We start from the raw sequence: 25,063 nt of genomic DNA on the forward strand, positions 1-25,063 counted from the left end.
ATAGCTGGAATATTGCTGACAACGTCAAAAAGAACATGTCGCCGCTCAAAGTTTAAAGTATCTTCAGGATAATGAGCAATGACTATAACTGTCAAACATTTGAACTATATTCTGAATGACCTTCACAGCGACCTTGATCTCTCAGTTGGTTTTACCGTGACGATCCAGGTTTTCAGTTATCCATGCTTGAGATCAGAGGGTTCATACATGTCATTGTATACCAATTGCGTAGATCGATGCTCATGATGTCAGTCGCTGGATTGTCTGGTTCAGTCTCGATTATTTACATTCAAACAAAATAAACAAGCAAACAAACATTGTTTGTTTGTGGCCCCGTATTCTCTTCCACATAACGATGCGCTTCAATATAATGTCCTCTGTTGCAGAATGCACGTCACGGATACTAGATCTTCTCATCATAGAAGATATTTCTACCTCTGTCAGTCATAGTGAATATGAGCAAATGAAAACCTTCGTGGTGGATATTATCAGTAACATAACCATAAGTTCAAATGGTACTAACGTTGCCTTCATGGTTTTCTCGGGGAAAGCTGAAGTCGTATTCCACTTGAATACATACAACGACAACAAGAGATACGTCATTACAGCCATCAATTCACAAAGACACTCAGGTGGGAGCACCTTTCTCGGGGATGCTATCAAACTAGCAGCGTCTGAAGTCTTCACAGAAACCAATGGCGATCGCCCTGACGCTCCAAACGTGGTACTTCTCTTCACTGATGGGAGAAGCAGCGCTGATGAAGACGTGACAAGTACCATTGGTGATTTGAAAGCCAAGGCCGAAGTGTTTGTGGTGACAGTCACTGCACAAGTGGACAGCACTACCGCCTACTTCGTAGCTTCTAACCCTGCTCCGAGTCATGTGTCTCACATCGATGATCCCGAAACAGCGAGCAGCATTACGGCCGTCACCGCCGACGAGATCTGCACAACGCGACGCTAAATGTGAATTTTGAAAAACTTGCATGATATCAAGATATCATAAAGCAAAGTTACAAAATACAGTACTTTTGTCATTTTTATATAAAATTATTATGATTCTTCTTATTCGAGATTTTTCCGTATCGTAAACAACATATATTAGGAATACAAATTGTATTAATTGTAGACAATACATTTTCCTAATATATGATTTATTTACGATACGTAAACACAAGAGGGTAATACACTTCATCATATGATGTCATTCTTAAAATAATGGATGTTAAAGACAAAAGGAACTGAGGAAGAAGCTTTAGAAATCGTGTAAATGCTTGCCGTAAAAGGCCACTGTGCTTGTCGTAAGAGGCGACTGACGGGATTGGGTGGTAGGCTTCCTGACTTGGTTGATGCATGTCATCGTATCCCCATTGAGTGGATCGATGCGCATGATGTCAATCACTGGATTGTCTGGTCCAGACTCGAATTATTTATATACCGCCGTCATATAGCTGGAATATTGCTGAGTGCGGCATTAAACAAACAAACAAACAAATCACTCTTCCTTATCAGCCTAGCATGGGTGTGTACCTTTTTTCCCCGTCAGTTTATCATCTAAACATAACGAATAATAAGCAATTAGAAAAGCTGCTTGCAACGACCTCTACTCTGCATTTTCCTCGATGCACCAGACATAATTATGCAACATTATATATTTCCGATACAATTACTTTCCATTTGTGGAAAATACCGCTGATGGCAAAGGTTCCAACAAAACTATTTTTCATGCATACAGTATTCTCCTTATCCCCTACATACTTAATCAAGACACAACACCATTAACATATACGCTGTGTACATGTGATACACGGCCGATTTATTTGCGTTTAGTATAAGACAAAGATATTCATATACACATTTGTATATACATCGTCAGCAATCTGCTATAAATATTTATATTTTGCTGAAACCCGACACGTAAAAACTTTTATAAGAAAACATCTGGAACCGTGTTCCCTCAACGGATGCAGCAGCAATACTAGGGGGTATACAGTATTCTCATGACATGTATATGCAAATCCTAACAGAAATACTAACAATTCAGGAACATATGTTACAAATGAATTTTATCATTTATTATATACAGTGCAACTCGCATAGTATATGCAGTAATATCAAAGCTCTTCAGCTTAGTATATATGGTCTAATTTTGAAGATATGTGATATAAGGGCACTGCAGCAGAATGATAGTTTTAACAGGTTACACTGTATTATAAAGGCCTGACGGCCAAGCAATATCATGGCATCCAACAATGCACACTTTCACAATAAAACAACGCTGTATTATAAAGGCTCGCCAGCCAAGCGATATCATTGCATCCAACAATGCACACTTTCACAATAAAACAACGCTGTATTATAAAGGCCCGCCGGCCAAGCAATATCATTGCATCCAGCAATGCACACATTCACAATAAAGCAACCCTGTATTATATAGGCCCGCCGGCCAAGCAATATCACTGCATCCAATTATGGACTTTCTCAATGAAGCATTCCAATTCCACGACTATCTACAACACATGAAATCATTAAATCATAAATTGAAGAACAATTTGAATATACATGTTCATCAAATAAATATAAGAAACAAGTGTGAGGCCGTGCATGCACAGTGAGCGAGAGAGAACAATTCAAATTGTACTACCCCTTATATACTCCCTTAATCACGCCACCTAGGGGCACACAATCACCTTGATTGACATACCGCTAGGAGAAAATAATTTCTATCTCATTCATTCTTCAAACGGGAGAAATATTTTTTCTCCTTATCCCCTACATACTTAATCAAGACACAACACCATTGACATGGGAATACGCTGTGTGATACACGCCCGAGATGTACAAAGAAAGTTATAGGCCTAAGGAAAGTGATACTTTCATTCTGTTATAAAAAAATATCAGATCGAGATATATGAATTAATTCTGCAGATCTTCAAAATCCGGAGAAAGCTAATAAACACATAGATACTATTCGCAGATCCATTAAAGATGCATTGATCATTTTTTTGTAATCATACAACCGTTCAAGTATATCAACTGTGATTTGCTCCTTGTTAACCACGGGCTTAGACAGTTTGCGCCTTTCTCCTTCCCAAACATTCTTGACAAGGCTATTTTCAGTGGGTTTCTCTAGTCCAATGTTACAATGAGCATGCCTTAAACTATATATTTGCCGTTAACACTGGTGATAATGTTTCACTCTGTTTCACAATAGACAACAGATAAATAGCACAATGCAAATGTGAAACGGCCAACTGATCACACATATTATTAGCGTTGGCCCACCTTTTCCAAGCAGCAAATCCATTGCTATATTTTTTATAAGTAGTATCTACCCTGGACCGTGCCAACAAACCTCGTAGCTGTTCAGCTAACTGGCGCACATTCAAAGGGAGTTCATCAAGTTCATCACTATAGGCATTCAGAAGGCTATCTGTAAATATACGACAAAATATTACCTAAACGTGCAATCATATCAAAATGCAAATCGTGTTCACCGAACAAACGACCTTTGATTCTGCTTGCAACAAAAGCTTCTTTGGCCCTAGACAAATATATTTGATCTTTGATTTGCAAAATACGCTCAGAATTCACATATAACAGTGGCCAAAAGCACGCTGAATGCCACTCTGGGACGACCAACGTTCCAACTGCATGACACTCGCGGTATCAAACAAATAGGGGGAACAACCCAACTAATTTTACCTCTCCAGTTAAAAGTGTAACAGTTCACTGCCTGGCATCCAGGATTACTGAAACGAGAGTTAAATTGGACAACTTTTGTGTTATAATATGAAGCCAGCCCATCAACTTGATGAGGTCCCCATTTCTCATCTATTTCCTGAAAAACATTTTTGGAAATATCACAATCATTGTAATCAATTAGCTTGCTAAGATAGTCAGCTTGCATGTTTTCATGGCAAGGAATCCACTGGAGATGGAGCTCAACACCGTGCTGTAAACATAGATCAAAGATCTGCAAAGCAAGCGATTATAAATGGAGCTTCATACTACCTTTTTCAATAATAGATACAACATTTTGATTGTCAGTAAACTATTTGACTCTCTGATGACCTAGGGTTGCAACAAAGCTTTGGAGAACCATACACACAGCTTTTAGCTCTCTCCACGTAGAGCTGTGAGTAATTTTCATCACTTGACCACTGTCCATGGGATAGTACAGAGTCTACATCCACGCAGTATCCACCATAACCACTTTGGCTTGCATCCGAATACACCAATCTTTTTGTCAATGCTGTTTGCACAATCGTTCTGGAAATATACCTATGTATATTGCGATGCCAAAATGGCAGCCGCTTGATGCTAGTATCTGACAAGTATATAAGACCGTTCCACGATGAAGCAGCAACAACATCCATACTCACAGCTCTTGTCATGAGTTGTACAACTGGTCCTATCACTAATTTCATAGAAATTAATTGACCAACAATTGATGCTACAGATCTAATCGATACAGGTTTAGTCTTGTATTTTAACAGTTTAGTAATAGCTTGTTTGACCTTGTCAACCTTCCTGAGAGGTAGATTCATAGTCATGGAAGTAGTATCCATACCAAACCCAAGCCATTCAAGAGATTGCGACGGTAGCCAAAGTGATTTCTCAACTTTAGGAACAAAGCCTGAAGAAAGCAGATCTCTCTTTATATCACACCCAGCTGTCTGCGCTCCAATATCCGTAGAAACAGATAGAATGCCGTCGTCTAGGAAGGCTACTACCTATTATGGCCATCAAACCTTAACTTTTATACTAGCTGTCTCATGACTTTTGTAAATACATATTGAGCAGACGTCAAACCAAAAGGCAAAACCAAGAATTTGTAGTAGCATATTCTACCTGCTTCGTTAAACCATGCAAAACCAAGAAAATCAGTATGAGATGGAATTATGTCTATATGATGGTATGCTGAGTGGATTGGTTTTATTAACCAATCATTCATATTACCATATGCTAATGCAGTCTTCCAGTCGTCATATTTAATACTCTGCTTGAAGATATATTTATTAACTCTGCTAAGATCAAGAATTACACGTCTTTTTCCTGACGACTGTACTGAAAAAGACAAAGGACTAACAACACTAGGGGGAGCAACACATTGGCACACCAGGTTCTTCTTCAACAACTCATCAATAGCCTGCGAGACAAAATCTTTGTGCTTTCTAGCAGACTTGTTATTCTTGTTATTTAGGCGGAGTCGTAATAAACGGAATTATATATCCATTAGCAATCCAATCAATAACACATTGAGATGCACCTATCTCACGACAATACTGTATATTACTTTTGATACGGCCTCAGCTGTACCTTGTTCATACTCAAATTAGTTATCAGTGAACTTGCTATCATTAATGACAAAGTTATCATTGAAATCTTGACCAGGACTACTGGCGTTGCTGACTTGAGGCAACTTGTCCGCCGGCTGTCGCCCCTTGACCTGTTCCGAAGTAAGGACAGTCTTTCCTAAAGTGAGTGAATTCGCCACATGCGAAACAGGCCCCTGATCTTTGCGCTTTTCCACGAAAAAGCTGATTTGTGATTGGCTGCATTTGATGTAAAGTAGAACCAGGCTGAACAGCAACTTGCACGGCATGGGTGAACCGAACGTCTTGACCTATTTGTAGAGTACGGCGCTTGCCTGGCACGTTTCTGTTTGAGTTTTCGGACAGCTTTGCTTTCAGCTCTGTTGATACGTTTGTCGTCATCGGAATCATCCGCCAGCTCACGAGAAACATAGTTCTTAACCACTTCCCACCCACCTTCAGATGTATCTGCTATTTTGATAAGCTTGTTCCTTCTGTTGATCCTGCCGAGCTCTGACGTTACGGAAGCTTCTGCTTCGTCCAGACGAGAAGATTGGATATCTCCCAGAATTTTCTGGAGGCAATCTATACTTTCCTGATTAAAGTTGAATTGAATTATATTCCCTTCTCTTGACCATATAAAATCTTTTTCTGCTTTCAACTTCTTTAAATCTCTTGAAGTGTGTATAAACTCTTCCCTCAATGAATCTTCTCATTAAGTGGGGATTGAAACTCTGTTCTATTCGAATTGAGCTGTTGCAAAATGGCGTCCAGTTTAGCTTCTGTATCCATGTTGAAGAAACAAGTGTGAGGCCGTGCATGCACAGTGAGCGAGAGAGAACAATTCAAATTGTACAACCCCTTATATACTCCCTTAATCGCGCCACCTAGGGGCATATTATCACCTTGATTAACATACCGCTAAGAGAAAATAATTTCTATCTTATTCATTCTTCAAACGAGAGAAATATTGTTTCCACAAGGATGACAGTTTTGTAGCTCTTACAAGTCTATGGCTGTCTGATTTGGTGATTTGTTTTCCACACAAATAACACGACTACCAAATGCCTACTAATACATGTCTAAAGTGGGTAGTGATTGAAGGGGTGTCCTCCCACCAGTTTTTGAAGCATACAGTAATTCTATAACAATTTCATTTGATGATATGTTTTTCCCACAAGTAACACAGCTACAAATTGCAACTTGTTTGCGGATAATTTTCATTGACTAAAATAGACATGTATGTGTGTGTGTGTGTGTGTGTGTGCGCGCGCGCGCATGTGTGTGTATGTGTATGTATGTGTTTGTGTGTATGCATGTGTTTGTGAGGCTGTGTGTGGGTATGTGTGTGGGGGTATGTATGTATGCGTGTGTGTGTGTGTGTGTGTGTGTGTGTGTGTGTGTGTGTGTGTGTGTCTGTGTGTGTTAATAATACATATATCTAGACTTTATAAAAACCTGTCATAGAAGGACAGTACAATAATAGATAGAATATCACAGATTCGATTTAAAACTAGTTGAGGAAAATTAAACAGCAGAAAGAATGAGCTGACAACACAATATAAATTGGGCTAGTTAAGTCAAAGAATAAAATGACGAAAATACTACGTTTAAAAGTCTGGCGTGCATAAAAATACTTCGAATGATGTTGGACTCACATACCCTCTTAGGGGGACAAGAATTGTACGCTACTTCAGCCCTACTAGAGGGTACAGCCACTAACAATCTAAGTATAAATAAGCACTACCAATTTATAAAATAATTAACTAAATACATCACAACTGATGAACAAGTTTCTTTTAAAAAGCACATTATTAAATGAGAATTGACATCATTGAAAAGGTCCTTTACACTGAAATATTCATCCCCCTGTGATGGGAAAATCAATACAGTCAAGGAGGACATGATTGCCTGTGATTCTTTCATCAAAAGGGATATAAAACGGAGGATCCTAACCTTTTAATAAATATTCATTGATATACCTGCTGTGGCCAATACGACACCGTCGCATAATGACCTCTGCAAATCTTGACTGACAGCCAAAGTAGGCGTAACCGATATTTGGTTAAATTTCGTGTAATTTGTTTACACCAACTTGGGTGTCCCATTTCTTTTGCATCAGATCACGGATGTCTTTGTTTGTTTGTTTCTTGTTTAACGCAGCAATCAGCAATATTCCAGCTATATGACGGCGGTCTGTAAATAATCGAGTCTGGGCCAGATAATCCAGTGATTGACATCAAGAGCATCTATCCACACAATTGGGATCGATGACATTCATCAACCAAGTCAGCAAGCCTGACCACCCGACTCCTTTAGTCGCCTCTTACGACAAGCATAGTCGCCTTTGATGGCAAGCATGGATTCTACCCCGAATATTCACGGGTCAGATCACAGATATAAGATCTAATTACAGGTTTTTTAATCAGTGTATGGGATAAAAAGTGGTGTCACAGATTTGTTGAGTGTTGCTTTTGCAGCACCATCAACCATTGTGTTACCAATGATACCAACATGGCTTGGTAACCAACAAAAGACGATGTCATATTGGCCAGTTTCAAGATCAGTAATTAATTCAAGAATTTGGATTAAAAGTGGATGTTGCATGAACATTTTTAATCGCCTGAAGGCACGAAAGATAATCTGAAAAGATAATGTATTATTTATGTTTAGATTGGTTACTGATATTTATAGTGGGGTAAAAATGGTGTTTGCTTCTGCTTTGAATATAGAACTGTTATGAGGTAATCGTAAAGATATTGTTCTGGATCCAATGACAGTGGCACTAGCGACTGTGCTACCATCCTTGAATCCATCTATAAATATAGATTTATAAGTGTCGTAAGTGTTTCCTTATTGATTGTATTCTTGTTGGTAAATGATTTGGTAGGTATCTGATTTCCTTAGTTTTGTTTATGTTAGGCGTTCCTCTGGCTTTACCATTTACCAAGGAGGAAATGAAAAAGTTGAGTAGGAGCGATATCTTGGAGATAAATTAGAAGCCGATATGGCAGATTATTTTCTGATTCCGAATGATGGAGTGAGTGTTGATTTCTTATTGTAAAGGTCTTATGCATTCAAACGCTGGATTTGATCCATTATAACATAATTTAGTGATGTATTGTAAAGATAATTTTAGACATCGTTGTTTAAGAGAAGGTCCATCCGCTTCTACACACAGAGTGTGAATGGGAGACGTTCTAAAGGCTCCAATGCAAAGCCTCAGATCCAGATGATGGATAGTATGTATTTTGGGTAAATTACTTTTGCAGGCTCCACCATAGACGAGGGAGCCATAATCAAGTTTTGAACGAATCAGTGAACTGTACAAGTGTAAGAGGGTTGTTTGATCCCCTCCCCATTTCGAATTAGATACTACTTTCAATAAATCGAGTGCCTTCATACATTTAGCTTTTAAGGATTTAATATGTAGGGGGAAAGTTAAATGGTTATCAAAAATAAGTCCCAAGAATGTGGCCTCCTTTACAGCTTTGATAGGGGTGAGTGAGTATTTCAGCCATATCGTGACTTTCAAAAATGATATATAATAAATACATGTAAACTGTGAAAACCTGTGAGCAACGGACAACAAAATAACTAGACTTATCACAGATTATTATTTAAAACTTGCATGGAACCATACAAATAGAGACAGAACAGTACATTGTAAACAAAGAGCTATAGATCGCCAGCAACTGGGGGCAGATCACCATACCAGGGACCATGGGAACTTACAGTTCTTTAGCTACCTGAATGAACCCTAGCAGGATTTACATTATTCCTTCAAGTCTTGGCGATTATTGTCAATTTAGCCGAATTACAACAACACATATTCTGTGAAGCACATATGTGATTCTTTCATGGACATTGGTTTTAGTCATCAACGTTGTAGTATTGGCTGATTCCCAATGCAGGTTACTGTGTGACGAAATTTATAAAACAATCGGTTCTGTCCACCTCGACCCTGTTTCTACGTCGCTGAATATAACACAAACTCAATGGCATCTTGTCAGGACTTTATGGGCCTCTCCATCATTTTATTGTATGAACTCCTCTGACAAAGTCTAATGTCACTGACTTTGGTGCTTGTCCATTGAAGTCCCGAAAGGTACGTCTTGCCGCTGCTGCACTCACTACCATAGCTGAAAATGGAAAAGTAGACTGTTCCTGTATGTTAGAGGACACAGGTTCAATACCCAACTGGAGTGTAAATTGTGAAGCAACATCGATATCGCTTAGGTTAAGTCTGTTATTGTTACACGCCGCATTCAGCTCTACTTATGCTGTTTGACGGTGAGCTGATTATGATCAGGTCTAGATCAGACAATCCAGTTACTGACATTGTCAGGGTACTAAGAATCAACCAAGTCACCCAGTGTGACCGACGATTCTATTGGTCGCCTCTTACGACCAACATAGGTTGCTAGGACCTGTTAAAATCAGGGTTTTCCAGAGGGTCACAGTAGTATTGACATGATATGTGTCGTATTATAGTTTTCGGGTGTTTTTTTAACATATTGCATTACGCATAAATAAGCATGTGAACACATGCCAAGGCATGTTATATGTTGCATGTCATAAGTTGTTGTAAACGAAAAACAACCCTTGTACAATGTCGGTTTGGTCGATGGAAACTAAATGTAAGTATCCTATTTGTATTATTAATGATACAGTCTCAAGTGAACAATGGGCTACTTTTAGCAGATAATTCAATGGTTATGGAAAAGGTTTTGTTGAGTTTATTGAAGTATCTATGTTAAAAAGAACCAGCAACAGCTAAACAATGTTAACCTGTGTGACGAACCGTGCCTCTGAAGATAATTATTTTGTCATGTGAGGTAAGTTGAAACTAGGCTTAACGTTTCATTAAATATATTACCCAAATGGAATATAGCAGACGTGGGAGTTACACAACAAACTAAACAAAAGAAAAGAGTCTGCTTGCTAACTGTCACGAGAAAATCAATACATGCATCTATTGGTATATCTCTGGAACACAGTGCCTGGCACAAGTCAGTATGGCACTGGCTTAAGTCGCTGTAACATTCTGTGTGGAGCGATGTCGATCTTCTTCCGTTTGGTGTTGTTGTGTGCAGGGATAGTTGGCAAGTAAGTGAGATATGAAATTTCATTTGATGTTTTAATCGTCAAAAAACTTTTGAATCTTTTCCGTTTAGGGTCTTTTTGCAGAAAAGTCAGATGTTTCATTGGATAAGACGTTTCAATATGAAACCCAAATTTACAACAGTTCTATCAAGTATGAAGTTCTATTACTATTATTATTAGGTTACTTATTCGTTAAGGCCTTGCGTGATATAGCTCCGATAAAAACAAATATTGAGTAAAGTTTGGATAAGTTGAAATTTGTGGAACTGAATGTAAATAGAAAATGTTACGTTATGGAACCATAGACATTAGTGTGTTAGACGTCATCAGACACCAACAGTGTATAGATGCTATACGTCTATCCATTAATCTCTTGGAGGCCATCTTGAATTTTGTAGATCTGTCAAGTTTCGAAAACGCTAGTCGCTGTCATGAGTATCTCTTTAAAAACAAAGTGTGGCTTTTTTGCAAAAGGAAACATGGTTTCTTTTGACCAATATGTTGCAGCTCATCTAAAATATGGAATATATATTGATAATTGGTGGCCATATTGGATTATGCAAATTATACACATGTTTCGTTTGACTGTTGCATGTATTTTGAGAAAGGCGATGGTCGTTATGCCAAATGTTGACCAATGTCTGATTGGTGTGACCTATGATGTTGGCATGTTGATGGTGTGTTATGATCCAAAAATGTTCTCGGGACTATTTGATTTGGGGATTCCACGTCAGAATTGTACATCAGCAACATATGATGTATCCTGAATGGAGAGGGTGGTCAGGCTCGTTCACTTGGTTGATTGCGTGTCATCGTACCCCGACGGCGGGGATCGATGCTCACAATATCAGTCACTGGTTTGCCGTGTCCAGACATGATTGTTTACAGATCATTGTGATGTTTCTGGACTAGGGCGGCGTCAAACAACAATAATCAATCAAAACAGTAATTATTTTTGCTAACTTTCCCAATCGCTTTTTGTTTATGTTTTAAAGCAGTACATATCAGCCAAAGATGGTTTTAAGAAATGTTGTTACCAAAAGAAACTTAACTATGACCTACATTTAAATGAAGAAATCAATACTGCTGCTAAACACAGTGATTGTAAACAGTTTTGGAAGACAGTGAAAAGGCCACACAGCGTGGTCCACTGAGAAGCTATATATCTCCAAGTGACTGGCTGACTTACTTTAAAGATCTTCTTAATCCCTTACCAGGGTCTGATAATAATGAGTTTGATTGTGTTGTGGAGGTGTTTCTGCAATCTCAAACATGTGATAATTGTAATGATTTACCTCTTTCGGATGAGCTCCTGTCAGGTGAGATCACTGAAAGAGAGGTCACGGACGCTATCAATAACCTGAAGTCCGCAGGTGAAGATGGGATACCCCCTGAATTCTTTAAACAACCATCGAATCTCTTTGCACCATACTTGAAGCTATTGTTCAATAAGATTATTGACATTGACATGGGTATGTTTCCCGAATCTTGGAATATAAGTATGATTATTGCATTATATAAATCTGGGTCAGTTGGTGAACCAAATAATTATAGAGGCATTTCACTACTAAATGTTATGGGGGAAATCTTCACGTCAATCATAGAAAAACGCTTGAGAATCTGGATGGAAGAAAATGATTTACTGTCGAAGTCTCAAGCAGGGTTTATTGTATTTATTGACTATAAAAATGCTTTTGACTATGTTAATAGGATGTATTTACTTATTACTAAGAGATGTCATGGTAAAATATTTGTACTTTTTAAAAAAAGTGTATGCATCAGTCAGCGCATGTATAAAGATCAATAATGAACGTACGGACTGCTTAATAACATCCTACAGTGTACAAGGTTGTGTTTTAAGTCCGTTGTTGTTTATATTTTTCATAAATGAACTTGCTATAGAGTTGCAAAATAGTTGACAACATGGGATATTTGTAACACAAGAAATAATGGACATTATGCTCCTTCTTTTTGCTCATGATCTTGTAATTTGGGCACGCCAGAAACCTATGATTGTGGGGTCGAATCCCGGTTCGCCCCGATTATGTTTCTAGGTTTGTCAGCTCGTGGGTTTTACCGAAGTGGTAAACGTCTGAGACCTGCATCATTTCGGCCTTTCCTCCAAGATTAAGCTGACACACCGTGATATAACTGGAATATTGTTAAAAGCGGCGTTAACTAACTCACTCACTCACTCCTATTCTGTAAATGGCTTCAAAAACAGTTAAATCTGTTACAGAGTTACTGTTCAAAATGGAGCCTTGAAGTAAATCTGAATAAAACCAATGTTGTAGTTTTTAGAAAAGGTGGTATTGTTGCAAAACATGAAAAGTGGTTTCTTGGTTTGTCTGCCTTGAGTGTAGTCACTTACTATAAATATTTCGGTCTTATGTTCTCCTCTAGATTGTCATGGTCAATGGCGTGTAAGCGAATGGCTGCTCAGGCGCTGAAAGCCATTATGCCTCTTTATCATTTATTCAGGAAAAATAGTCGTGTATCATTTTTCACAGCATGTACTATTTTTAAAGGCAAAACTATGCCTATACTTTTGTATGGTTCTGAAATATGAGGTGCTAAGTATTACGCTGCATTTGAAAAAAAGTCACACTTCATATTTCAAATGTGTTCTAGGTGTTGGTACGTTTGCCTCAAACAAGGTAATCCTTGGAGAAACAGGCCGTAGTAATATTTTTGTAGCCAGCCAATTAAGGGTAATTAAGTATTGAATTAACCTACTTAGAATGATGCCTGATAGATACCCATATCAGTGTTACAAATGTTAAAGGCACTTGATGATAATGGAAAAAAATATTTGGGTTTCAGATGTGTGAAATCTATTATTTGTTAGTGGCTTTTCATGTGTATGGATTTCTCAAGATGTGGGAGATCCAGTTATTTTTATATTCATTTAAGCAAAGACTGAAGGATATATTTTGTCAACAGTGGCACCAAAGTTTTTCTGAATCACTTTAGCTCAGCAATTACAGCACAGTAAAATCCTTGTTACAAACTGAAAGATATTTAACTTGTTTAAATGATAAAAGTTTAATCAGAGCTTATTGTAAACTTAGAATGTCATTGCATAATTTTAATGTAAATATATGCCGCTGGTCCAAAGACGGTGAAATTATTAATTCTATTTGTACAAACTGTTCATCCGCAAAAGTAGGGGATCAATACCATGTCTTATTTACAGGTAGAAAAGTATTCCCATTTAAGGTATAAATTTCTCCCCATGTTGTAAGGTACTTTTAAAGACCGTCAGTTAATGATAAATCTGCTAAACTCTGAAAATTCTGATATGATTCATGCTGTTTCTGTATTCTTAAAAACTGTCTTTAAAATGAGGAATGTGTAACTAGATTTAAAATCTGATCATGTACATCACGTGACAATGTTGATATCCAATCTGCATTGTACTATGGGCCTTGATGCCTAAATTACTGAATAATCTGTCTGTCTGTATGTTTTATCCCCTTAATGCCGAGCGCCTGGATCCCACATGGATCGGGAGGTCCGGCTCGATCGTATCTCGACGGACGGATAGTTGTTCAATGGATTGTCTGGTCCAGACATGATTATTTACAAATCGCTGGTATATATCCGGAATGTTGCCGAATGTGGCGTACAACATCAATCAAAACGCAAGTTCACGTTTTGAACTCCTCATTGACGACAGTGTTTGTACAATCGACGTGGTCAAGAAATTCAGTTTATGTTCCCATTCATAAAACAAATTACCACGTGAGATCTGTGTTTACTTATACTGGCGACTTTCCTCCGTGCAAACATTTCGGCTGCAGGCCTCCAAACTTCATCACAATAATGAAGATCCGTGAAACGACAATCAAGACGAATGACATGTTTTGGTGATACCATCGCTGTCCCTAACAAGTTGTCAATTCTGTGCTATGATAAACTACAAGCAGGACCCATTAATATGTTTCAAACGCGATTACGGCTATTACGGCACATCGGTTCGTCACTGAACATCGGATGACGCCAATGAATCACTGAACATTGTGTGACGCCAGTGAGTCACTGACAAGTGTGTGGCGTCAGTGATTCGTTGAACATTGTGTGACGTCATTGAGTCACTGTCCATTGTGCAATGCCAGTGAGTCACTGAACATTGTGCGACGTCAGTGAGTCACTGTCCATTGTGTGACGCCAGTGAGTCACTGCCCATTGTGTGACGCCAGTGAGTCTCTGTCCATGTTCGCCAGTGCCACTGAACATTGTGTAACCTATATGAGTCACTGCCCATTGTGCGAGGTCAGTGAGTCACTGAACATTGTGTGACGCCAGTGCCACTGAACATTGTGTGACGCCAGTGAGTCACTGTCCATTGTGTGACGCCAGTGAGTCACTGAACATTGTGTGACGCCAGTGAGTCACTTTCCATTGTGTGACGCCAATAAATCAATTTCCATTGTGTGACGCCAGTAAGTCACTGTCCATTGTGAGACGCCAGTGAGTTACTGAACAGTACATTGTGTGACGGCAGTGAGTCACTGAACATTGTGTAACAACAGTGAGTCACTGAACATTGTGTGACGCCAGTGAGTCACTGAACATTGTCTGACGCCAGTGAGTCACTGTCCATTGTGTGACGCCAGTGAGTCACTGAACATTGTGTGACGCCAGTGAGTCACTTTCCATTGTGTGACGCCAATAAATCACTTTCCATTGTGTGACGCCAGTAAGTCACTGTCAATTGTGACGTCAATGAGTCACTGATCAGTACATTGTGTGACGGCAGTGAGTCACTGAACATTGTGTAACAACAGTGAGTCACTGAACATTGTGTGACGCTAGTGAGTCACTGAACATTGTGTGACGTCAGTGAGTCACTGAATATTGTGTGACGTCAGTGAGTCACTGATCATTGTGTGACGGCAGTGAGTCACTGATCAGTACATTGTGTGACGTCAGTGAGTCACTGAACATTGTGTAACAACAGTGAGTCACTGAACATTGTGTGACGCTAGTGAGTCACTGAACATTGTGTGACGTCAGTGAGTCACTGAACATTGTGTGACGTCAGTGAGTCACTGTCCATTGTGTACGCCAGTGAGTCACTGTCCATTGTGTGACGTCAGTGAGGCACTGAACATTGTGTGACGCCGGTGAGGTAACTGCCAGACGCTGCGTCACATTAATGATCAGCAGTCTTAGTGATGCCAGTCACGTGGCTACATCCTCTTAATCCTGCCAGATTTAATCGATTGTGCAAAGTTCACTTACATTATCCCCTGTTAAAGACGAGTCAGCAATGAGCGGCATAAAGAATTCTTCATTTTTGTGACATCGATTATGTTTGTGGATCCGAATGTGTCTTCACGGTCTGTGTAACACAATCACGCCACATTTTCATTGCGTATTCATCTTCCATCATCATAAAATCGCACTAATGGATCTCTTAAGATAATTAACAACCTATCGAAGAAAGCACACTGGCGCCAATCATGCGGAGCATATACACTTGCAGAAAGAGGAAAGTATCGCAAACTCTGTTTGTTTTATCAAATTAACAATGATATAGTCACTGTCTACATGTGTGAACTTTTACCAATTCTTTCGGTGCAATATTTCTGTACAAGTTACGAAATGTACAAGTTATATCGATTCTATTCAGCAGAACACATTATATAGTTAACCTTATGTAAAAATATGGGAAGATATGCCCCTATCAATTAGAGATTCCAGAACTCTAGCTCTTTTAAAACCAAATACAAACTATGTGTTCTATATCTGACTGTTCTGACGGTTTAAGAAGTGCAATGTTTTGCTTTTGGTCGGTTAATTATGACTTATTTTGAATTGGTCTGATGGACAGTCTCAGCTGTGCCTTTGAGTCTCCGGGTGAAAATGCTTGTTTCAATTACAGAGATTGCTAATGTTATGAAACCTCAAGGGAAAAAAAGTTTAATAGTGTAACGGAAGTTTGTAAAAACAAAACCTGATATATCAATATTGCTTAGTGGGACCTCCCGTCACAGCTACCACGCCCGCCATTGTCGTTTCACTCAGTGATGTATCAACCACACTAATAGATTGAACTTAATGTAATACCCTGTTTCTTGCTTCTTCTCTCATTGTGTATACTCCCTGTCTTTTGTACATATCTAAATTGTGCTATAACGATAATGATGTACATATTTTGGAAAGGGGGATCTAAGTTGTAACAACTTATCATTATCCTTGTGAACCAAATTCGTTTAAATCAAAACCAAATCCCTCCTAGGTCCACACTCTTCTGAAAACGATACCAGATTTCTTGGGTCCAGCTGGCGTAGAAGCATCCCTCCCGGTGGAGTAAAATGTCCTCCGCAGCAGAAAAAATACCTCTCAGATGAAAACACAATGTCTGTCTTAACTATGAAATTTACCGGGCAGCTATTGTTTAACAGCTACTATCATAATTTTGATGTGTTATATAACGCTGATGTTCGTGGGATGACGAAGGGCACAGTGAAACTAAAGGCGCCGCTATTTGTGAGCCAGAGTTGCGTGCCTACTACATGTTACAATCCTATAGGTTTGGTATACTCGGCAAGACAGCCACGTACAGTACCATGCCGCACACTGCCACTCCACCAGATGTGCACGACTAGTAGGATGAGCTATAAGACTAGTATGACGAGATGTTCGACCAGTATGACGTGATGCACTACGAGTATGACGAGATGCATGATCAATATGACGAGTTGTATTGGTATAACGAGATGCACTTGTATCAATGTACATTGTAGCCATGTCGGGAATCGAACCCGAGTCTTCGGCGTGACGATGGAACGCTTTAACCACAAGGCTATCCGACCGCCCCTCTAGTGTGATGTTTGTTTGTTTGTTATTTAACGCCGCACTTCGCAATATTCCAGCTATATGACGGCTCTGGTATGATGATGAGTTGTACGACTAGTATGAAGAGATGTAAGTGTATGACGAGATGTAAGAGTAGGACGAGTTGTGTGACTAGTAATACGAGATGTACGACAAATATGACACGTTGCACGACCGAAATGACAAGATGTGCGACTGGTATGACGAGACGCGGATCCAGTGTGACGGGATGTGAGACAAGCATGACCACAATGTACGATGCATGTCAACGTATCCCAACTGCGTAGATCGATGCTCATGATGCCAGTAAGCGGATTTTCGGGTCATATAGTTGGAATATTGCCGAATGGCGCGCTGAACAACAGTCCAACGCCACAGTCGGCTTTTGAATAATCGAGTGTCCAGAAACTCCTGTTGTTCTGGGGAACGATTCATGCCGGCTATATACGATGCCATGACATTTACCATGCCACCAGGTCTGACCACACTTTTCAGTTTAGTCGCCTAACGTTATAGGTTGTTGGGGCCAATTCTAAAGCGGAATCCACCCAGAGACACAGTAACTCATTAGAGCAATATAAATTATGACGTCTTCATTGCAAGGAAAGTAGCATTGACCATGTAACTGATATGCCTCTGTATTCGTTTCAGCCAGGCTTGTGATCCAAACTTCTGTAAAACCCGGACTAACGGCGAAGCGTATTGTGACCCTGCAGATAACACATCACATTATGTGTGCGACAATGGCGTTGCTAAACACTCAACATGTCTACCCGGACTTGTTTACCGTATCAACTACTGTGCATGGCCTCATGAAGGGGCCTGTGTCCCTAATCCCGTCCCCGACACGTCGAAAGGAGTTGTGGTAAATGGCGTGTGTCAGTCTTCCGGTCAAACCGGAAGTACCCAAGCCACATTACAAAACACAAAAAGTAAGTAATATGAATGCACAGGCGACACTCATCTCACTCTATGCATGTATGTCATGGATAAAGCTTTTCATTTGAAAGCGGCATCAATAATTAGCGAGTGAGTGAGTTCGGTTTAACGCCGCTTTTAACAGTATTCCAGCTATATCGCGGCGTGTCAGCTTAATGTAGGAGGAAAGCCCGAAGTGATGCAGGTCTCAGACGTTTACCACTTCGGTGAAACCCACGAGCACGGGTATGGTGCTGACAAACCTAGAAACATAATCAGGCGAATCGGGAGTGGAACCCAAAATCATAGGTTTCTGGCGTCTCCAAGGGAGGTAATTCTGCAAAGCGAATTGCGTCGCCTTAGACGACTGGGCAACCCATGCTCCCAGCATCAATAATTAACATCACATACCCTGCGAACTTAATTTGAGGTTTCACAACCTCTTTCACAAGACAAAAGTGTAATTCTGCTCCAAGTTCTATAAAATATATGAATATATATATGAATGCGGTTTCAAAACGAGAGTGGTGATAAATGTTAATACACATGAGATATCAATAACGAACAATAACAACAACAACAGTTTACAATTTACGTCTTTGAGTTACCTCGCGTGTGTCACAGAAAACTGTAGAATCGAATAAAATTAAATAACCCCGGAATTATCGATGCGGAACAACTGCTGAGACCCCTCCCTTAGGCCCTAACAAGAAGGCTGCAGTTGTTCGTATTTTGTCTTGGAAGCTTGTTTTGTTTTCTGTAAATTAAATAAATAGCGATAGGGTTTTTTGTTTTTAATTGACAAGGGATGTAACGAGGGAGATCGAGACAAACAGCATCAAAACCACCCAACTGAAAGTCATGGAGCACTCAGTCTCCATCTCATTATCGAAAAGTGTACGGTTGACAGAAGTATACGATTCTGAATGTGGAAGGAGATATTTTAAAACATTACCAGTAAACAAGAGACATTTGCGTCATTCCAAATGTGAATCATGATACTACAACACTAAGGCGTCAAGGAAATACTACAATATAAAATTAATTAAAGTAGATTATCCTGAATTGAAAAGCTGGGTCTATCAGAGGTTTCAATTGGCAATATCATGTCTCTCATTAGAAGTGCAAAGTACATGGCTGCTACACTAGGTATATTTCACTATAAACTATTCACTTTAATTAACACATGTTATTTGGCAATCCCCAAAGTCAAGGTAGAATAATATTATGATGAAATGAACATGGCATGATTCTCTGGGAGTGATGAGGATGGTGACAATGATCACTATGACAAAGAAAATGATGTTTGTTACGACGATAACGAAGTCAATGCTAATGTCGTTACAGATGCAGTTCTCTGGTATCTGTACAGGAGACATCGTCATCTGAAAAGTGCCTGCACGGTCCACCAAACACTGATTACAGTCACGTCTACACAATGTGCCTCCTTTTGTACACAAACCAACGGATGTACAGATTTTAACATATCCATTCTCGGGGATCGTTATGAATGTCAACTCCTAGCATGCGTGAATGACTTTCTTCTTGACAGTTCTCTCGATCACGACTTCTACGAACAGATATAATACTTCACTGAATGCATACTTTAGGAAGGCCCTTTTCGGTATGAAAATGAATCCAAGAAAGCATTTCACACTGTCTGAATAAACCCCAAAAGCTGTTAATTAAATGGCCCAAACATTAAATACTTGGGCCACAGATTATTTTGGTCGTTATGCTGAGTTGATGGGCACTGACCCTTTTAGCATTCTGGGTTATTATTGGTCCCCATGAGCCTATGCTCAATTAATCAATTGGGTATGCGACTGAAGTAGGATTCCTGGTTAGAATAGATCCCCAGAAACCTATGGATCAGGTGGTCAGGCTCGGTCACTTGGTTGGTTGCATGTCATCGTACCCCCGACTAAGTGGATTGTTTCTCACAATATCCATCAAAGAATTGTCTTGCCCAGACAGAATTTAGAGGCCGCAATGATATAGCTGGAATATTGCTGAGTGCGGCGTCAAACAACAAACTAACAGTGGCCACAGATAAGGCTTCTCAATTTACACGCAAGTACGGTATTTACCTGACTGCAGCTACAACAGCAGTACCTGTCGCGACCTTTATGTATTAATACTAAGTCAGTGTCATTCAGTCAGGAGACAAGAGGCTTGTTCAGGAGAGTTCACAGAGTAAAATGTTGAAGAGGCCCATACAGCCAGGCCAGAATGTCATTGACTTTGTGTCTGTGATATTTACCGACTTTGACACAGGGTTAAGGTGAAGTAATGCATTGGCAACAGAACACAAAACCTACCGCCGCGTTGTGCTGAGGTGTGAAACGCTTGCGAATAAAAGAGTCACTTTGTGTAGATCTGCATCTCCCAGAGAGAGTAATGGTTCCACTTGACGTATAATTAATAATACACGTTACACAAATGACACGTAAACGTGCCTTGAGACTTGGAGTAGCAGCTCTCTAGAGCTTTTTCAGACATGCTACTTTGCCTGTGACTCTTTGACGGCTTCGAGTCTGAACTAGGAGAAATGGAAATAGTGGTCAAGTTCAGTGGACGGCGTTGATCGTTTGTTTACAATGCCAGTCAATAACAGACACGCACGCACGCACGCACGCACGCACACTCACTATGCCCCGTATTACTATCAGTCTGTCTATCTGTCTATGAACAATATTTCAAGTGGCATTTTAGAAGCTAAGGTGTCAATGACTTATGGATGTCTAAAGTACCTAAGGAAGGGGCATGTGGGGACACAGGGCTAAAACACGTCCTCCACAACCAATGTGACACGAAGCGACTACATGGATCGAGTGGTCAGGCTCAGTGACTTTGTTCATGCTGGCGTCAAATAACTGGAATGGTGCTAATCTGCCGTCCAAAAAGGATGAAGGCTTTATTCACCTCCGGTAATAGTTGATCCTTGCCTTGGCAGTTGTTAATAAACAAATAATCTTCGTTGTGTGCATTGTAGATCCTGCATTCTGATCAGCTGAAACTGTCACGTGTTATTGAACGTATTCCCAAATGAATGTCAACAATTAAGACACGTCCACAAAAACGGACTATTTTTACCACAACCGAATGTCGGGGATTCCAATTACAGTCGAGGGAATTCCGTTTTTCTCACCTATATATCATGCACAGGACTTTGTAACGAAGGATGAGAAGGAACAAAACAGAAAACGTGCTGCTTTTTTTAGATTGCCTGGGTTTGGTAAATTCCATGTCTTCGGGTTTCATCTCCAACACGTATTTTTCAAACTGTCTCTTCTCGTTCTCAGCGAACTAAGTTTCAATATGGCGGTTACTGACCATGTCACTTGAAACAGCCGCATTCTCTTGAATTTTTGCCCACGATCGTTTTCAGGTCTTCTCGTCTCTTTCCTTGACTGAAAGGTCGTATGAACTTTGAAGGCGTCTCAAGCTATGTGCATCGATGAAACAATCACCTTATACATGTCACAATCATCGGTCACACCACCGTATGTATTCCTACGCCTGGAATGTTTATCGTCGTTTTTGTTTGCTTTGATTTATAAACTGTTTTTCATTAAACTGTTGTAGTTGAGAAATGTTTTCGTTGTCGAATTTAGTAATGGTGAGGTGAAATGGGGTTTAACGTCGCGTCCAAGACTATTGCACTTATATAGTGACGTGCATGCACGTGTGTGTGTGTGGCTGCTTGTACTGGTCCGGACTGATGCTGATTTATGGTGCTAGCACACTGAGATACCATGCCGCAGTTTAACATGGATACCCCACTCAGACACAGTATACTGACTATACGAGCCGACCAGTCCTTGTTTTAGCCCCTTAATGCCGAGCGCCAGACGGGGTAACAACAAGTATCATCTTTTAACGTCTTTTGGTATGACGCGGCCCGGACCTTCCACTCTCCGCTCTACCACTAGACCACGGAGGCGGTCCGAATTTAATAATACGGATTGGCAGTGTATTTTGGTCGGTTCTTACGCAAAAGCAACAACACCATCTCCATAATCACAAGACATCTCTTCTAAAACCAGAGTCCATTATATGATTCCAGATATATCATCATGCGCTTATGAATCGCTATCAAATGGGGATGATACCAGGTTTACGCGAAAAGGTGAACGTCACAAACGGATGCAAAGGCAAGTCAATCATTCACCTGAAACAAAAAAGACGTATGGGTCAAGTCAGAATTGGGAATTGCTTTGGACATTATATTTGTGTCTGGTGCGTCAAATTTGGAATACAGATGTAGCTTTTACAGCATATGCAATGCGTCCTGAGGCTATAATATGCTGGATGTGTCCTTGTAACATATCCCGTAAATCTTGTGGAGGATCTCCTATACCCAGGAATAGGCTAAACGCAAGTTTTAGTTAAGAATCTTAGCATTTGAGGTACATTTTTATCCTTGAATTCTCATGAAATAGCTTTTCGCCAACCCTTATCCTTCTTGTTCATTTTAATTTTTATTGCATGTAATACAAGGGAATACAGTAATCAGCTTGTATGTCCGTCCATCTGTCAGTCTGTGCATCCGTCATTATTTTGTGTCCTGATTATATCCATTAAACTAATCGGTATTATTTCATGAAACTTTGAAATTTTCATTTTTTCCGTTTCCATAGCAACAGGTTTGACTTTGAGTAACTTCACATGGGTGTGTTTTTCCCGAGCATATCTCGCAAAAATACCGTTTTTCTTCAGTACACATATAGAATGACCAAACTGCGAACTGGTGCTTTCTTCGTGAATTTCAATTGTATACAGACAGACAGATTAGATAGGAATACTCTCATCGAGTCTAAGACCTCCATCACTTTGCACGTCTTCCCACATCAGCCTGACACACAGCGATGCAACCGAAATATTTTCAAAAGAGGAGATGAACAAGACTCACTCACTCAATCACTAGAAGGAAGCAAGATGTTACACTGCATTTTATATTGACACATTTAAATCACCGCAATCGAAGCTGACAATCACATTGAAGCCGATGGATTCAACTATCTCCTCATGTGTTATCAGTGACAAATAGAATTATTGCAGAATAAGACGCGTTACCTAAGTTCCTCCAGGCCAAAATCTAAGTGGTATTTTCGTAAATACTCGTTGTGCCGCTGTTTTGCGCTTTGGCCAGATCGGAATAAGAGTTGAGGGTAATTGATTAGTGTAATTAGCGTATGTCTTGTATCTTCTACTGAGGGGCCCAGTCAGCTCTAGCCGCCATACGATGTGCAGAGTGATGACAGAGCCCAATGATCGTTCATTCGAATCAAAGACTTTCCCTGCTTATGTTTCTCGGTTTTTTCATCACCATACTCATACTCGTTGCTTTCCCAAGTGGTAAGCCTCACTACCACTCAGATAGGAAGTTGACTTGGCGTGATATAAACCTCTTAAACCCCAATCATTTACTCATCGTCTGAAAGGTTTGTCATCATCAATTAGGTATTTGTTCACAAGGGGGCGGAGCGCTAGAATCAACCTCTTCGTATCTCGGTGGCTGAGGCACTTCAGCCCTGGGTCTCCCTGCCAATAAGGATGTCCTCTCGTTTGGGAAACGAGACAACACGCGACGAGGAGGTCTAATTTGTCGGAGGCCGTTGCTTCGTGGATCCTTGCAACAAGTACACACGAAAGTCGTTAAAACACAACCCAAGAACAGCGGACATGCGCAGAAGGCTAGGGCGTGTGAACCCATGGCCTTGCGTTGCATGTTGTTGTTATAGATGAATCATCAAGAAAACTGTCATCCGATAAATGGTACACGATGACCTGGTTTGAATGAAGATCAAGGTCAAGGTCACAGCTTATACTGTTCAAGCACCTGTTTGTAAATCCATTCGTATTATACAGTGTCCTCTTTTATTCGAATTCTGCCGTCATCCAAGTATCGTAGATGCTGGTTGTCGTCGGACGTGGATGCGTTCAACGTGTAATGGTCCATAGAGCCTTGGCAGCCTTAGTCACAATTATTTCCTTAATAAAACAGTCGGAGCAAAATTTGTATCTTTTCCATGTGTTGAAGATGTCTTCACCTTTCATAATATAGAGATCTACATTTGCATCAGCGCACGACATTACATTCATGACAGATCCTTCCAAAAGGTAGAATTTCCAGTAGCTGTAATCTCCATTAAGAATATATACTGGGTCTCTGTGTTGGTATATCTGTATCTGATCTGTGTCAACGTCTACGCCGAAAACTCAGAGGTCGAGTCCAGAGTGAGGCTATCACAGAAAAGAGTTGATATCTTCCTGTTAAAAATAACGCATATCAGTTGTGCTGTTCGTAAGGACACGCTTAAAGCACACACCATCGCCCCATGCAAAACAATATGTTCATATAATCTTCGCGTGTTGTACTCTCCACTGTAGTAGGGGTGTATTCGTGTATAGATTCGTGTATAGATGGCGTTGTACTCTCCACTGTAGGTGGCGCTGCCTCCGAGGGATACGGACGAACTAACAGCGTCAAGTCCGCCAGGTTGGTTCGAGCTGTTTGTCATGATTGTAACTTAAACATCGATGTATGTTGGTTCTGAAATGACAAGGAGGAAAAGTTCATGACTGTGAAAACAAATTTTCCATTTGGGTTACCTACTTCACTTCCTCCATATACTGTACTACACGAGTGGATTCCGGTTGGGATTATGTCCTCAGAAACCTATACTTATCGTTTATTTATTTATGTTTGTTTGTTGTATAACGCCGCACTCAGAAATATTCAAGCTATATAACGGCCGTCTGTAAATAATCGAGTCTGCACCAGACAAGCACAATCACGAACACGAGGGACATGATGACGTACAATCAACCAAGTCACCGAGCCTAACCACATGATCAATCTTGCGACA

The 25,063-nt window shown here is 40.1% G+C and overlaps 2 protein-coding genes and 2 pseudogenes across 2 annotated transcripts in view; 2 read left to right on the forward strand and 2 right to left on the reverse strand.

The window, feature by feature from the left end:
* The window catches only part of LOC139448638 (matrilin-4-like), a 35,301-nt gene extending 34,337 nt beyond the window's left edge, over positions 1–964 (forward strand). The window contains exon 10 of the mRNA XM_071230201.1: positions 387–964. Coding sequence (XP_071086302.1) covers positions 387–964 — 578 coding nt within the window. The remainder of the gene's footprint in view (positions 1–386) is intronic.
* Positions 965–2,884: 1,920 nt separating this feature from the next.
* LOC139448639 (uncharacterized) lies at positions 2,885–4,556 on the reverse strand (annotated as a pseudogene).
* Positions 4,557–10,287: 5,731 nt separating this feature from the next.
* LOC139448640 (uncharacterized) lies at positions 10,288–19,774 on the forward strand. Its single transcript, XM_071230202.1, has 3 exons — positions 10,288–10,427; positions 17,922–18,202; positions 19,536–19,774. Exons 1-3 carry the CDS (start codon positions 10,288–10,290, stop codon positions 19,772–19,774), a joined length of 660 nt encoding a protein of 219 aa, XP_071086303.1.
* A 4,114-nt stretch (positions 19,775–23,888) lies between these two features.
* Positions 23,889–24,715, reverse strand: LOC139448641 (uncharacterized; annotated as a pseudogene).
* Positions 24,716–25,063: the final 348 nt, after the last annotated feature.

This window comes from Haliotis cracherodii, unplaced genomic scaffold, assembly GCF_022045235.1.
Source record: "Haliotis cracherodii isolate W230 unplaced genomic scaffold, xgHalCrac1.p SCAF_7, whole genome shotgun sequence".
Lineage (NCBI taxonomy): Eukaryota > Metazoa > Mollusca > Gastropoda > Lepetellida > Haliotidae > Haliotis > Haliotis cracherodii.